Source organism: Eubalaena glacialis, chromosome 12 (genome assembly GCF_028564815.1).
Source record: "Eubalaena glacialis isolate mEubGla1 chromosome 12, mEubGla1.1.hap2.+ XY, whole genome shotgun sequence".
Classification (NCBI taxonomy): domain Eukaryota; kingdom Metazoa; phylum Chordata; class Mammalia; order Artiodactyla; family Balaenidae; genus Eubalaena; species Eubalaena glacialis.
In genome coordinates, this window is record NC_083727.1 from 7,425,166 (window position 1) to 7,441,753 (window position 16,588).

Below are 16,588 nucleotides of genomic sequence, written 5' to 3' on the forward strand. Positions count from 1 at the left end.
CCCACCAGGTACAGACAAAGCCAAGTAGGAGCTGAAGCACAGTACCTGGACCTTGCTTACCTTATGCTGCCCAGGGAATGCCAGCTTATAAAGACCCAGAGCAGTCACTGGCCAAACTCTTTTTCTAACATTTCCCCCATTTTCTCTTTAAAGAAATTATTTCCAATGGCCTACTGACTGGAGGCATCAAAGTGTCTTTATAAACAATACATACCACCTGGTCAAATGAGAAGGCTAAAACAACAGCATGCTATGAGTAAAAATGATAATCACTGAAGAATGAGGAATTATTAAGTAACAGGAAGTTATTAAGGAAATGTATCCAGTAAACAATCAAGACTTTATAGCCCCTTATTTCAGTAGGGCTCAGAACAAGATTTACAAGACATTAAGAGAACGCACGTGAAAGAAGTAGACGCAACTTCTAACAATATGACAATTAAAGGGAACCACAAAGTCCTTCTTGAAAGACGAGCTGTCCCTATTTCAGAACATGAAGGAGCTTCTGCTATCACTGGAGCCCTTTGTTACTGCTGTGTGGTCACTGCTTCTCTGCCTAAAGCCACCCCTGCCAACGGTATCTCCCCTAGTAAGGGTCTCAAGCCACGCCCATCACTGATGCTGCCGGGAGAGCCTGCAGCTGCACCATAAGGTGGGTTTCACTAAGGAGAATAAATAAGTGACATCCAATGGCAAGACTGAAACAAGCAGGCTCCAAGGGGACATTCAAGGAGAGGGAGAGATGAAATCACCTAAGAGGGACAGAATATTGAAGTACTTTTTTAGTAGTGAAACCCATTTTTTCAAATGAACTTAGAAGAACCATATTATAAAAAGTAAATAAAGTCACTGGTTAAAAAAAGTTATTTCACGTAACAAGTACTTTACACGGGTCAATAAATGAGAACAAGGAGGCTAGTTTTTTTTTAATAAATTTATATATTTTTTTTAAATTACTTTTGGCTGCACTGGGTTTTCGTTGCTGCGCGCGGGCTTTCTCTAGTTGCGGTGCGCGGGCTTCTCATTGCGGTGGCTTCTCTTGTTGCGGATCACGGGCTCTAGGCACGCAGGCTTCAGTAGTTGCAGCACGCAGGCTCAGTAGTCGTGGCTCACAGGCTCTAGAGTGCAGGCTCAGTAGTTGTGGCGCACGGGTTTAGTTGCTCCGCGGCATGTGGGATCTTCCCGGACCAGGGCTTGAACCTGTGTCCCCTGCATTTGGCAGGTGGATTCTTAACCACTGCGCCACCAGGGAAGCCCAAGGAGGCTATTTTTAACATAAACATTTTTATGAAAGCTTACAGGAGATAGGAGCAGTCTCGTATCAGCCTTAATAGCCAAGATCTGCGTTTTTTTTTAAGTGCAGATTCAAGAAATCACAAAAGTAAATTGTTCCAAATTAGTTTTAAAAGCTCTCCTTATAATCTCAGGATCCTCCTACAACTGACCCAGAAGCTTAAAAAAGAAATTATAAGGAATGCTTATTTCTAAGTTTAATCACTAACAATAACAACTGCTATCCTTATCATGAATTATTTATCAAAAACAAGGACAAGAAGTATCCACCACTGACAACAGGCAGTAAAACCATAAGAGCACTATCGCTTCTCAACCTGTTTTGTGTTCCCCTGTCATTGCATAACTCTCACGTCAGCACGCGCTGAGCAGATGTACTGGGCTGGCACCTGCCGCACTGCTGCACTGGCCAACGTGTGCAGGCCTGCTTTCCACAAAAGACCTGTGCATCAGATCAGCCTTCCTAATCAATGACACATCGACATGAAGTGCATGAACAAAGATGGCAGATGGAGCTTTATTCTGGTCTGTCCCCAAACCAGTTAACCTAGTAGCACAAGTCACGTTATTGGTCTCCTATGCGTTAAATGTGGCATCTAGCATTATTTGAAAATGCATGTTGAGCTTCTTTAAAATGGTTAAAAACATACGTAAAAGAAATTCAAATAAACAACTGCAGAACCCCTGAAGCATCTTTTACTAATGAGCTACAGTAAGTTGGTCAGAGGTCAGCTCTGTGTATTAAAAAGGTGGTGGTGACAATGAGGGCATATAAAAGAAAAAATAACAGCTTTGTCAAGTAATGTTTTACAGATTTGCTATTGTAAAATTAACTGCAATGTTGCTAAGAAAAATATTTCTAAGATCTTCTTGTTCCGTACACTGCTGTTCACTTAAAGTTGGATGAAGCCGATTATCCTGACCTATTTCTACTATAACAAAGACAGAAACCTGGCTGAAAACTCAAGGTTTCTTTTTATCATTAGAGAAACAGTCATTTTTTACAGCACATTTGCAATTCTCTCTGTTCCTTTTACCTAAGCATGTTCACATCCATTTTTTCCCGAAGTATAGTTATACAGAATTATAACTTCTGATCTGCCCGTTTGTATAATGAAATCAACTCTCTTCTTCATGGCGGTTAAGAGCAGGGAATGTGCAGCCAGACCTGAGTTCAGCACTAACTGTGAAACCTTGGACAAAACACTTAACTTTGTGACTCAGTTTCCTCATCTTAAAAAGAGACAGTAATAGTATGTTCCTCATAAGGTTGTTGGTCAAGAGTAAATGGGTTAATAGAAGCAAAGGAAATGGCACATTTTAAACGATTAGTAAGTGTTCGCTATTATTATTTTTAAAGAAAAACTTAAAGGAGTCAAAATACTCAAAGTATGAATCTACTAACAAATTTATATAATAAACTTTCTGACAAAAGTTCTAAAAATGTGAGATGTATTCCAAAGGACCAAAATGAATTCTCATTACACCATGTACCATTATTTAGAGAAGCTGTTCCCTAAAAGTTCACAAGAGTATCTCGGAAGTACCTCAGAGTTAAGGAAGATGAAGAACGACTTTCTTCACAGCTTATAAAAACAAAACAAATCTGTTTGGGCCGACTGGGTCATAACAAGCACGAATGTGGTTCCTGTATTCAGTTCTAACTACAGCTGCAGACTTTGTTTAAAATTTCTTTAAGGAGGAAAAAGAAAGAGGACACTTAACTCCCTTATTCCTGCAACTACAGAGCAAGACAGCAAGATACAAGAGGAGACGTGGAAGTATTTTCATTACAGGGGACAGGGGGCAGCAGTTTGCAAGTTTACACTGGGATGCAAAAGACAGGGGTAAGAGGGCATTTGAACATACAAACGGAGGCATATAAGAGGAAAATTCTCAGTTATGGTGAATTTCATCTCCCGATCAGAAAAATGACATAAGAATTCATTAATAGAGCCCCTAGGGAACAGAATGCAACGAATGCTTTGGGTACCAAAGTTCCATATTAGAGCTTCCTGCGGGAGCAAAGTTTTCGACAAATCAATCCTTCACTTGATGTGCACGTGTGAGCAACAATCTGCACAACGCTACTACTCACGGCCGGTAAAGGGCCCTCAGAAAGAGAAACCAACCTGTTTGCACAGCCTAGATGCAGTTTCTCACAGGAGAGACAGCAGGCACACTCGGGGGGAGACAAACGGAGGGCAGGAGGAGAACGAAGGGGAAACAGCCAGTGTGCATCTGCTTCACGAGCGTCTACCTCTTTACTTGAGCGGGGGCGAAGGGAAGGTAGCATTTTCGCTTAGTAACGAGGGGCGTAGTTTCAGCGCGGCGCCGGTTCGGAAGCCTTGGAGGGGGAAGGGGAAGGGGGAGGGGGAGGGGGAGGGGGAGGGGGAGGGGGAGGGGGGGTCCCGGTCCCGGCAGGACCACGGGCGCCCCGCTACGCTCCCGCCCCGCCGCATTCCCGGCGCGCGGCGAAGCTGCAGGGAGGGCCGGCGGGCTGAGCGCTCGGCCGGACCCGCGGCGCCCCGGCAGAGGTCCCTGGGCCGACCCGGCCGCCGTGCCCTCCGTCCAGGGCTGCACCCCGCCCCTCCGGCCCGGCAGCCTGGATGCTCCCGCACCACCTGGCGGGAAGCAGAGGCCCCCACGCCCCCTCGGGCCCCCGACCGAGCTCGGGCCAGGACGAGACCCGCTTTCTGCGCCGGGCCCGCCGCGGCAGCCCCACTCACTTCGCCGCCCGGCAGCGCTCCGGCTCGGGTTCGGGTTCCGCCGGCGGCGGCGGCGGCGGCGGCGGCGGCTCCTCCATGGCGGCGGCGGGAGTGGCGGCGAAGGCGGGCGGCGGGACCAGCTCGGCGGCGGCGGCGGCTTCTCTCATCCGTGCACGGAGCCCTGCATGGCCGCGGCGGACAGTAAGCTGCAGCCTGGCGCGGGGGACCGGAGCCCCGGAGTGCAGGAGTGACTCGGCTCCGCCTCCGCCTCTAGCCCGCCGCAGGAGCCGCTCGCGCCGCGGCCATCTTGGAGACGGCGACCGGGCAGCGCCGGGCTACGGCGGGCGGCGAGGGACAAGCTTCCCAGGGAGGCGGCGGCGGGCGCCGGGATGGACCGGCGGGGAAGGCCGGGGAGGGGAGGGGAGGGGAGGGGAGGGGTGGAGGCGTGGGAGACCGGGCGGCAGACAGCTAGCAGCTTGGGGTAGCGGCGCTCTGCCCCGGGGGCCGGGTCTCGCCGCCGCCGCCGCCGTCTGGCTCCGCTCGCGGGGAGTGTGCGGTGGGCTGTGCGCGCCGGTGCTCCCAGGTGGTCAGCGTGGGGCGTGCACCGAGGGCCCCGGGAAGGGCATCGCGGCCTGGCTTAGGCGGCGACTCCTGACTTTTAAGTGCTTTGTGAACCTTAGCAAGAGGATCGTCGCCAAACGTAGATGCCATCCTCAGAAACCGGGGTGGACGTAACGCTCACAGCTCACACGCGGGCGTGGAGGCTTTGGGAGACCTGTGAGTCCTGGGGGGCCGGGGGTGCACTCCGATGAAAGAGCAATCTTCAACACACACACAAGACTGAGGGTTCTGAGACTGTGTAAACAGAGACTCTGGAAACGCAGAACATTAAAGTTACCCTGCTATCAACAGGGCGGGAAAGAACACTGATCTAACCTTCTAACCTCTGGATCACAAGAGGGGGTATTGATCTTCCAGAAACTCGGGCTGGAGTGCTCCTACACTAAAGGGAAAAAAAGAAAAAAGAAAACGGTTCTAAAGATTATTTCAGAGTTATAAAAATACTGTTGAAATATCACCGCCTCATTTACTCAGAGAGCATCTGAGGCTTCACAGTTTTAATTTGCAAATATTTACAAAATTTCCCTTAAGGTGAAGTCCAGAGTTAATTCAAAAACAGTATCATTTAAAATTAAGTACATTTCTATTCATTCAAATGCACTGGTTTTCAAAAGCTCATTTGGTGGAGCTTGAATATGTAAAATACACGTTTTGATTAAACGTTGGTAAGAAAAGTGGCCAAGATGGAAAAGTTTAAATATGATTATATTTAAAGGCCAGTTAGCTATGTCGCATTCATAAGTACATTATACTGTATATACATATTCGTGTATTTCACATATATGTGTGAAATTAGCTATAGTGCATTCAAAGTATGTTACAGAAATTTCTCTGTAGTTTAAGAACTTTTTCAGTCTATTTTCTTTATTAAGATAGTCTATTATTATATGACCTGATAGTGCTGAATTTCCAAATTGACATTCATTTTATTTACTCAAAAACAGTTATTCAGCAAATACTTACTAAATGCATATATGTGCCGGGAACTAAGCTAGACGCTGGGGATATAGTAGTAAGCAAAACAAAGTCTTTTCCTGGTAGAGATAACATCCTAGATGAGTAAGGGGAAGAGAGAGGACAGAAGAAAAACAAACAAGTAAATACTTAGCATATCAGCGGGTGATAACTGCTATGGAGAAAAGTAAGCTGGGAAGAGGCTGGAGGGGACAATGCTATTTTACACAGATTGGTCAGAATAAAGTTAAATGATTTGGTCATAGCACTATTTCAAAAGGAAATTGTGATAACTTCTTACTTATTGAATTTCAAATTTTCTTTTGAAACAGTGGTGTGACCAAATCACTTAACTTTATCCTCACTAACACATCTTTAAGTATTGTAATAGTTTGAATCAGTTATAGCTCACAAATAACTCCTGAAGACAGTCAACCTGGGGCCTGTCCTCAGGTCTCCCCGCTTGTAAATATACAATATTTGATGTATAGACCAGCATTTGAGAGATGTATGGTTTGCTGTTGTTTTAATTGCCACTTGAGGGTACTATTTTAGCAGAAATCAAACAAATTTACACTTAACTAATCATGTAAGGCCTGTAGAGACCCAAGTTAACTAGTACTGAGTGTTCAATTTGTGCTGTGAATTTTTTCTTCATTCAAGTTAATTTTGTGTCCTGTATCAGCCTTTTTTGTTTTTGCTCTCCTCCTATTCTATGCCACTTCGTTTCTGCAATTCAGTATTCCAGATTTCAAGATCTGAATTTATTTCCTTCTTACGCACACCAACCTCACACCCGCTCCTTGCCTGTGTTCTCTGACTTGATGAACTACAGCACCTTCACCCAGTCAGAACTCTGAACAACCAACACTCACCCCCTGACTGATGGCTCCGAGTCCCATCAAACTTTCCCTCCCTCTGGAATCCATTCACTTCTCTCCAACCTCGCTAGCTAGCTCAGACCACTGTCGCATCTCCCTGGATAATCGCGACAGTCTCCAGCTCTCCCTGCCTGTTGGAGTGCTCACTCCCCAACCAACCTCTTCTCACGCTGCAGGCCACAATAGCCTTTCTGAATCTGATCTAAACATGTCACTCCTATCTAATTCATTTTACTGACATCTCGTTGCTGTCACAATAAAGTCCTTACCGGACCTTTTTTGAGTTCTTCACATGCTCCATACCTGGTCCTGCTACTCGGATTGTGCAAAAGGAGGTTCTATTCCATCACACTACCTTTCCACTTGGCCCTACCTTTCCACTTGGCCCGCCTTTTCCAGTCTAAGCCGTGCCTGCTTCTTCGGAGGCCACCTCTCACCTGGTGACGCGCTCTCCCTAGGGCAGGAACAAGATGCGGGCACTCCTGCAGGCTAAGAATTGGCATCCATTCAAATGGTGATTTAAAAATAGTTGTTCAAAAGGGAAAAACTGATTTCATCTTAATAAAAACTATTCTTTACACACTAATTCAAGGCCACTGTGTGAAGAAAACTCCGCAAAGTATTTCCCAGCTTTCTGTAATTCTAGTTTTCCTAACGTTCCTTTGCAATCCTCTGAGCCAGAATCCTTCTTGGAAGACATATTAGAAGCTTTACATGTTACAGAATCAAACAGATCCCTCTCCTCTAAATAACACTATACCATGTATTCTTCGATGTTGGTATTCAACCAGCTTTGACCACTGACTTTGAGGGAACAGACAGACACACACATGCACCTGCCACAGAAACACTCAGCAACACAGACCAGCATCAGGGAGACTTGTTGTTTTCATTTCCACCTGAGGGTACTGTCTATTTCAGCAGGAACCAAACAAATTTACATCTAGCTGATCAGGTAAGGCTTCATGTGTAGGAACCCTACTTAACTGGTACTAAATGTTCAATTAAGGTGCATGACTTTTTGCCCCCGCCCAGGCCCTCACAGCCCTCACTCCCTCCAGCCCCCAGATTCCTTCTCTGCTGGGGTGTCCACTCCTTCAGGACAGACACCTTCTGTCATCCACCACTGACCTCTGACCACCACAGGAACAGTCCTGGAGGGAGGGGACCAAGGCATCATTGGGTGCCCCAAACATCGGAGGAACTCAGTAAATATTATTGCTTTCAGAAAGTAGGATTTTTTTTAACATTAATGAACTACTATTATAATTAGATTTTTGTCTCTAAATTTATCACCGTTTAGCATGTGGCTGATCTCATTGCCTTTAATCATGTTCTTAAAAACAATGGCAAAAAGATCTTCAGAGGATTGCCTCTCACTCTGTCCTCAAAACTGAATTCACATAGCCCTTATTAACTTTCTTTACTTTAAAATGAGTTACAAAAGCCAGATTAAAGTTTTACCAAAGGTCCAGTTTAGGTTAAGCTACAGAACATTCTTAACTTTGCTTACCACTAGTTTCAGGCCCAATTTTGACACATTCTACCACTATGATAAAGCCTTAAACCAACATAGGTATAGATATCCATCTGTCTGTGTATCTATATCTATATATGTATCAGTGTTAAGGGCATCATTATAATGCCTTAGCGTCTTATCAAGGCTAGTGTATTAGCAGAAAGTTAATTTTATGGTTCTGTGACAAGATAATTCAAAAAGAATGTGCTCAAGCTATGCTGTAAATAGGGTTATGTCTTTGTTTAAAAAAACAAAACAAAACAACAAAACCTCTAAGGCTGTAGGTTTTTAATTATTATGAGCATGGGGCTGCACTTTACCTAGAATAAGTTTCCCCTTCCCTATGGTATTCGTGAGCTTTCCACCTAGATTCTTCACCAGCCCTGCCCTCTCCTCTCTGGTGGCTCCTTAGCAGCTCTGCAGAGACAGAAAGACAAGAGTACAAACCTCCCAATCTGCTCACGACCAGAGGGGATTGATACCTGTTCACTCCAGCACACACGGAGAAAGGCCAACTCAGTGACAGAGCAATAAAAACCTCACTCCAAGCAAGGAAAAACTAAACTGGGCATTTCATACATGGATTTTTTTTTTTTCCAAAATGATACTATGGCATCTATTTCTACCTACTAGTAAAGCACACAAAAAATTGGATACATACAAAGGATAATTAGTTGCCACACTTTTAAATAGTCCTTGTAACATTTAAGTTTAGTCTTTCTCTTTTGAATAGTGGCAAGTTAGGTAAAATCTCCCTTGGTTTTTTTCTGAGAGGTGATTTGACCGTTTTTCTTATTTCTCCACCAGGACCCAAATCATCCCTTATTTCAGAGGTGCTTCTCTGTGCAAACATAGGATCTAAAGAGAGTGCATCACCCTGCCAGCTCTGAATCATTAAACAAAGGACAAAACATTACTCTCACTATTTTTTTCAATGGTTAGAATAGCATGAATGAAACTAATTAAGGGAAAGGAAGTGGCCTCCAACAAAGAACAAGTTGGACTCTAAAGGGTGAGAGATGCATTAGCGGAAATCCACACGGGGAAGAGCCCTCCTCCTGGAAGCTTCCAGAAGGAAGCACAGGCAGCAGACATCAGGAGAGCCCACGTCTCATCTCTGCTCTGACTTCTCATTCCACCTCTCCAGGATCCTGTGAGGAATGGGTGGCTTTAAAAAAATGAAATCTCTGAGAGAGCCCGCTCTTCTCGCTGGCCAAACATTTCAGTCATTTCCCCACCAAAACGGCCACAGAACTTGCCTGATTCTCATCCTTTCTCTTCTCTTTCAGACATCCAGGTGTGACTTTTAGAGAATTGTGAAGCTGCAGTTCCTAAATTATTTTCAGATCCCTTCAAATCAAGAGGCGTAGACTTTGCACACAGCCCAGAACCAGCGCTCGGACCTTGTGTGGAACAAGCGCCAAGCTCCCGCACCCTCTACCAGGGGCTCCTGCTCCCCATTGCCATGTGGCGGTGTCACCTCTCCTTCCAAATGAAGTTCAGGGGCCCCCCACCCGCTCTGGGAAGACTTCTCTGAGCTCCACCACCAGCCTGCCCTACCCTGACAGTGAGGCGCTCTCCTGAAGGCCCCCGTAACATCTCGGGCAAACCCTTAGTTTAGCACTATCTACATCTCCTATTTGGTTGATGACGTGTATTACTTACCCTGTGACCTTCTCCAGAGCAGGCAATATTTCTTGCTATCACTGTATCTTCAGCACCTAGAATAACATCCTACACATAGTACATGTTCAGTAAAATGTCTGTTGAAAAAATAAACTGGGTGGATGGATGGATGGATGGATGGATGGATGGATCTAATTGGGGAAATAAGCCTAAGGTAACAATTACTGTGGTATAAATAGACTCTGAGAAGCATCAAAAGGCAGATTTTTATAAAGGGTAACATATGTTGTGAAGAGAGACAACCAAAGTAGACACAAGTAAGGAAGAAAAACTATATAAAATAGACATTCAGTATGAGGCATAAAAGCAATGTTAATTCATATCATGTGAGGTTTTAAGTGACAAAAAGTATTAGAAAGAAAAGAAATAACCTGTATTCTTATATTGACAGTGGACCATCTTAATGGCTCTTTGGGCTATTTGCGTCTATACACTTACACACCAACAAATAAAAAGCTCTTACATTATTCTGGTTGAGGTAAGATAGTAGTCAGGATAAATACTGAAATGGAGCTTAAAACACAGATTTTTAATTGAGCTATGACTCTGATGCACATTAGAAATATTTCAAGGCAATGGACTCATAACCAAAGGCCAGAAATAAGTTCCAAAAAGAAAAGAGCCATCCTTCTGAAGTTTACAGTTTCAGAGTAGTTTTGCAACAACATGAAATCTTGAGTTGGAAACATCCTTGGAAGCTACCTAATCTGTCTTTTCAGAGCAAGATTTTTCTCCTCATCAATCACAAGTGTCCCAGTTTCATAAGGCAGTCTATCCTGTATTTTAACAACTCATTCCTAGGAAATCACTGTTTATAATACTTCCCAAAGTGCCTCCCTAATACATCTATACAGTGTTCTAGCTAGGGCTACATAAACGTTTGACATTTGAGAACAGCTATTTTGTGGTTCTCCTCCAAAATGGTAACAAAATTTTTTAAAAACATTTCCAGAGTAATCATCCTCTTCCCTCACTCCATCCAGGCTTGGGTGATATAGGCTGGAGATAATTCCACTGGAAGATTTTTCTTACAATGATTCACTTGATAATTCAGATTCGGTTAGTTTTGATTAAACTAATCAGAGAACTTGACATCATAACTTCAGAACATTTTTACTTCAAATACATTTCAAAATATAATTAGGAGGTATTTAAGAAAAGAATGTTTAATGGTTCATTCCTATTTAAACAAAGGACATTATGTGTTCATAGCAACCAGAATCATTCAACAGTATAAAAGGAAGGTGAGTCTTTGGTTTTTAGAGCACTTTCAAAATGTGACGTGTATATGCATCACCTGGAGATCTTGTTAAACTGCAGATTCCCAAATCAGTGAGTTTAAGGTGGGACCTGAGAATCTGCATTTCAAACAAACTCCCAGGTGCTGTGGATGCTGCCTGAAGGTGGACCACACTTTGAACTGCAAGGATAGAGTGCTCTGCTTGGATAGCCAACAGACCTGTGCTGAAAGAAAATGACCAAGAGAAAAGATGGAGGTGTTAATTTCAAGCAAAGATAACTAAGCCTTGGGGCTTCCCTGGTGGCGCAGTGGTTGAGAATCTGCCTGCTAATGCAGGGAACACGGGTTCGAGCCCTGGTCCGGGAAGATCCCACATGCCGCGGAGCAACTAGGCCCGTGAGCCACAACTACTGAGCCTGCGCGTCTGGAGCCTGTGCTCCGCAACAAGAGAGGCCGCGATAGTGAGAGGCCCGCGCACCGTGATGAAGAGTGGCCCCCGCTTGCCGCAACTAGAGAAAGCCCTCGCACAGAAACGAAGACCCAACATAGCAATCAATCAATCAATCAATAAATAAATCTTTAAAAAAAAAAAAAAGATAACTAAGCCTCACTGGCCAGGTGCAATTAGCACGCATGTGGTAATCCTGGTGTTGTGGGTTGTGTCCTTCAAAAAGATTATGGTGAAGTACTAACCCTGGCACTTGTGAATGTGACCTTATTTGGCAATGGGATCTTTGCAGATGCATTTAAGATGTAAATTACGATGAGGTCCTACCAGAGTAGGATTGCCCTTAATTCAATGCAAGTGGCATCCTTATAAGAAGAGTAGAATCGACACAAAGATAGACACACACAGGGGTAAGGCGACGTGGAGAGACAGGGGGAAGGCCATGTGACAATAGAGGCAAAGATTGGAGTGATGTATCTACAAGCCAACGATGGCGGGCAAATACCAGAAGCCAGGAAGAGGCAGGGAAGGATCCTCACCTAGAGCCTTCAGAGAGAGCATGGCCCTGCAGACACCTTGATTTTGGACTTCTGGCCTTCAGAACTGTGAGAGCATAAATGTCTATTGCTTGAAGCCACTCGGTCTTGGTGCTTTGTCATGCAGCCCTGGGAAACTAATACACCAGATTTCACATAGTGGCCAGGAGGACCTACAGCCACTCCAGGAAATCACTGCCGGAGCATCAGGAAGCTGTGTTTCCTCTGAGGAAAAGTGCCCAGAGTGGGCTGGGAGGACACCCACACAACAACAACCATGAAACAAAACATCCACCTGCTTGGGCGAATTCGAGGATGAATGCACTTACATTACGGTAGAGGAATAACTTATAAGATGCCTACACGAAGAAGCATCTGTGTACATTCGGTTTTTGGAGGGTTGTTCAAAACAGTTTGGGAAGTAAGATACAGATCAGTGGGTCTCCTCTTTGGCTGCATGACAGAATTTCCTGGGGAGGTTTTAAAAAACCTTAATGCTAGGGTCCCGCCCCTCTCCTACACCTGAGTTGAACTGGTCTGGGATGGGGCCCCAGCATCGATACACTGAGAAGATTCCTCAGGTAATTCTAAATTCCAGCCAGGGTTAGAACCACTGTTACAGCTCCAAACTTTCAACTGCAGGATGAGCTTGGGAAACATGGTCCAGGAGGATGCCTCACTTATTTACCGAGGGCTCAGTCGGAACAACAGTGCATGGGCTAGAGGTGGGAAGACAGAAGTCTAGATAACCAGCTGCCGACTCCACGGGAGGTGCCATCCAGTAGGGATCCAGGCACCCAAACACAGAACTTTCCAGCTTAGCCTTGACTGCACTGGTTGTCCACATGGGTGCCGCCCTACTCCATTTATGGATCTTTCCCCATGGATAGTAGGCCTGTGCTGTCAGTTGTCCAATATCTGCAAACAATTGTTTGATATGTTTTGTCCAATTTTCTAGTCGTTTATAGTGGGTGGGTGTATTAGTTTCCTAGGGCCGCTATAACAAAGTACCACCGACTGGGTGACTTAAGACAACAGAAATTTATTCTTTCACAGGTCTGATGGCCAGGAGTCCAAAGTCAAGGTGTCAGCAGTGTTGGCTCCTTCTGGGGGGCTCAGGGGAAGAATCTGTTCCACGGCTCCCTCCTGGGTTGTGGTGGCAGCCAGCAGTCCTTGGCCTTCCTTGGCTTCCAGCAGCCATCACTCCAATCTCTGCCTCCGTCATCACATGGCCGTCTTCTGTCTGTCTGTCTCTGTGTCTCTTCTTATAAGGACACCAGTTATATTGGATAAAGGGCCCACCCTACTCCACGATGACCTCATCTTAACTAATTACACTGGCAACCATCCTATTCCAAATATCGTCACATTCTGAGGTTCCCAGGAAGAACGTGAATTTTAGGGTGACACTATTCAATCCAGTACAGTGGGTCAGTGTGGTTCCTGTCACTCCCCAAATATTCCAGAATCGAAGTCCTCACTTGAATTGCAAACTCCCTGCCAGAAGGATTGGTTCTTATGTCCTTTTGTGCCATTCACCATGCTCTCCACTAGTGCAACTCACGTTTTGAAATGAGTTTGAGTCCTATGCTAAAAAATAACCAAGTATTCTGTAAGTGCAGATTTCAGGGCCCGCCCAGCCCCTGCTGGGTCAGTGTCTCTAGGGATGCAGACTGGGAACCTGCATTTTCTAGGGCTCCTGGGTGGTTCTGGTGGGGTCGGGCCTTGTTCTCTACACCGAGAGACTCTTGACGTGGGGTTCGACGGCATATGCTTTGCAGTAAAAAGGAGGTGAGTTCAGATTCTCACAGGGTGTATTAGTCAGGGTTCAAGAGAAACAGAACCAATAAGATACATATATATTTATGTATAAATATATATATTATAAGAGATTAATTTTAAGGAATTGGCTCACAAGATTACAGAGGCTGTGGGCTAGCAAGCTGGAGACAAGGGGAGAGCCAATGTGCAGACGAAATCCAAAGGCCATCTGCTGGCAGGGTTCTGTCTTGCTCAGGGGAGGGCAGGCTTTTGTTCCTTGCAGGGTGTCAACTGATTGGACGAGGCCCACCTACATTATGGAGGGCAATCTGCTTTACTCAACATCCACCACTTTTAATGTTCATCTCATCCCAAAAAACCTCACAGAAACATCCAGAATAATGTTTGACCACGTATGTGGACAGTGCAGCCCAGCCAAGTTGACACAAAATTAACCATCACACAGGGACTCACCAAGTCCAGCACTGAGAGCTAAATAAGAGACGAGCAGGAGGAAGGAGGCGGGTAGCAGCAGGTCGGCACATCCTAGCTTTGTGTTTCTCCAAGCAGGATCCTTAGGCCACTGGCATTGCAAGCTCTATACGGAAACGCAAATCACTAGTTCCTACCCAGGAATCAGTGAATCAGACCCCTGGGTTAGGACTCAGGCATCTTTTCAACAAATTCCTGGGTTATATTTGTTAATAAATATAAGTAATACAAGTATATTATAAATATTATAAAATATACTGTATATTTATTATACATATATAATATCTCTATACTATAATAAAATTAATATTTACATATAAATGTGATATAAACCTATTGTATAAATATTATATTATAATGTATTTATATTAGAAATCATATAAATCAATGTGAGAACAAGAGCCAGTTGTCACATTAGATCTTTGGTTTTCTTTGCATCTTTCTTCTAATTTTGCACCTGGTGCAGCAGAGGAAGTTTAAGACACTGTATTGACCAACTGACTGCAGAGCTAGAATCGTCTGTGTCTCAAACATGACTGTCATAAAGCAACATATGTGGGCCCTTCTGGAAAGAGGCTGATGAGAGACAACTTCGGGCGGGAGGTGACATTTGAGCAGGGCCTCAAGAGACCAGTGGGCTGTCACAGGTAGAAGGCTGGGAGGGCACTGAGGGAGAGAGAAGGACAGAGAGCAAAGACGCAGGCAGTTCAAGATGATGTGGTGATAAGGGTGGGACAGGTGGGGCTTAGGAAGTGAAGCCTTTCAAATGTCACTCTCTACTTTGTGTGCAAGCCGCAGTGGCTCCCGGATGGCCCCCGAGTTATTCTTCTCAGTTTAGAGTGGGTTTTTTTTTTCATGTTGTGATTTTTATTGATTTTGGAATGTTTCTTTTTTTTTAATGTATTACATTTTATATTTTATATGTGCTTATTCTTAGCATATTTTAGATTTTATTTCATGTACAATTGGAGGGTTTGGGGAGGGGTTATGGTTTTTAACTTTTTATTTTTATACAATTTTTAAAGATTGCTTTCCGTTTGGTTATGACAAAATATTGGCTATATCCCCCGTGTTGTACAATACAGCCTTGAGCCTGTCTTACGCCCAGTAGTTTGTGTCTCCTGCCCCCCAACCCCTATGTTGCCCCTCTCCCCCGCCACTGGTAACTAGTTTTTTCTCTATATACCAGTTTAGAGTCTTAATTTTAGATTCTTAGTGCAATACAAACTGTCACAACGAGAGGGCAGGTTAAAATGCATGTGGGAGTTGCCGTGGTTCCCCAGCAGCAGCCCAGGGGCCTGAGCCTGAGGTGCTTGGGCCACTTCAGCAGAGACTGTTAGCCCCCATCCATGTCTAAAACCACAGCGGACTGAGGCCTAGGGCCTGCAAATCTCCCTCTCCGCTGGCAGCCTGGTGTGATTCATTCATCCCAGATCCCCAGTCCATCAGAGCATCCCCAGGTCCCGTTTCGCTGGGCGCTGGGGAGCTGTGTGAAAGCAGAAGCCAAGCAGGTAGCTTGGACATGTCAGAGCACTTCCGGCCAAACTTCTCCTGTCCCCACTGCCTGCCAGGCCTGACGCTTCTGTCAGGATTAGGCCTTCACTGTGAGTGTTTGCAAAGTGGCCAGACACCTTGGCCACATGAGGGCGGATGTGTGGGAGAGCATTCTGGTTACTTTATCTGGGTTCTGGGTTTGCTCCCATTTCCTCTTTGAAAGTGAAAAAGAAGGAATAACGCCTGAGTGTGGAGACAGCCCTTGTCCTCCAAATACAGGCTTGGTCCCCTTCCTTGTCTCTCCTCTATTCCCTGAGTCCAACAGAGTAGGTGGGACAGCGAGTCTGTCCCCTGCATACTCCCTGCTTGAATGGACACCATGTACCCGTTGTAACCCCACCCAGGGGCGTCCTTACATCTGCAGTCCAGCGTCCACTGCCACAGCTCTCAGGCTTCCAAATTCAACTGTCTCATCTCCTGATTATTAACATTAAAAAAAAAAAAATCATGGGACTTCCCTGGTGGCGCTGTGGTTAGGAATCCACCTGCCAGTGCAGGGGACACGGGTTCGAGCCCTGGTCCGGGAAGATCCCACATGCTGCGGAGCAACTAAGCCCGTGCGCCACAACTACTGAGCCTGCGCTCTAGAGCCCGCGAGCCACAACTACTGAGCCCGTGTGCCACAACTACTGAAGCCCGCGTGCCTAGAGCCCGTGCTCCACAACAAGAGAAGCTACCGCAATGAGAAGCCCGCGCACTGCAATGAAGAGTAGCCCCCGCTTGCCGCAACTACAGAAAGCCAGCGCACAGCAACGAAGGCCCAACACAGCCAAAAACAAAACAAAACAAAAAAACTTCCTCAGCCAGTTCCTCTAGGATGTGGCTTGCAAATCAGCCTCCCTTTCCTAGAAGTGGCTCTTAGACACTTTAGATTGAGATGAAAGTTGGTTTTTAA

General features: G+C 45.4%; 1 protein-coding gene across 5 annotated transcripts in view; it reads right to left on the bottom strand.

Annotated features, from left to right (window-relative positions):
* Positions 1–4,318, bottom strand: part of MAP3K4 (mitogen-activated protein kinase kinase kinase 4) — a 111,076-nt gene extending 106,758 nt beyond the window's left edge. For all 5 annotated transcript variants that reach the window (XM_061207237.1, XM_061207235.1, XM_061207236.1 and 2 more), the window contains exon 1: positions 4,023–4,318. In XM_061207237.1, the coding sequence (XP_061063220.1) occupies positions 4,023–4,168 (146 nt within the window). In that variant the 5' untranslated portion in view covers positions 4,169–4,318. The remainder of the gene's footprint in view (positions 1–4,022) is intronic.
* Between the last annotated feature and the right edge of the window lie 12,270 nt (positions 4,319–16,588).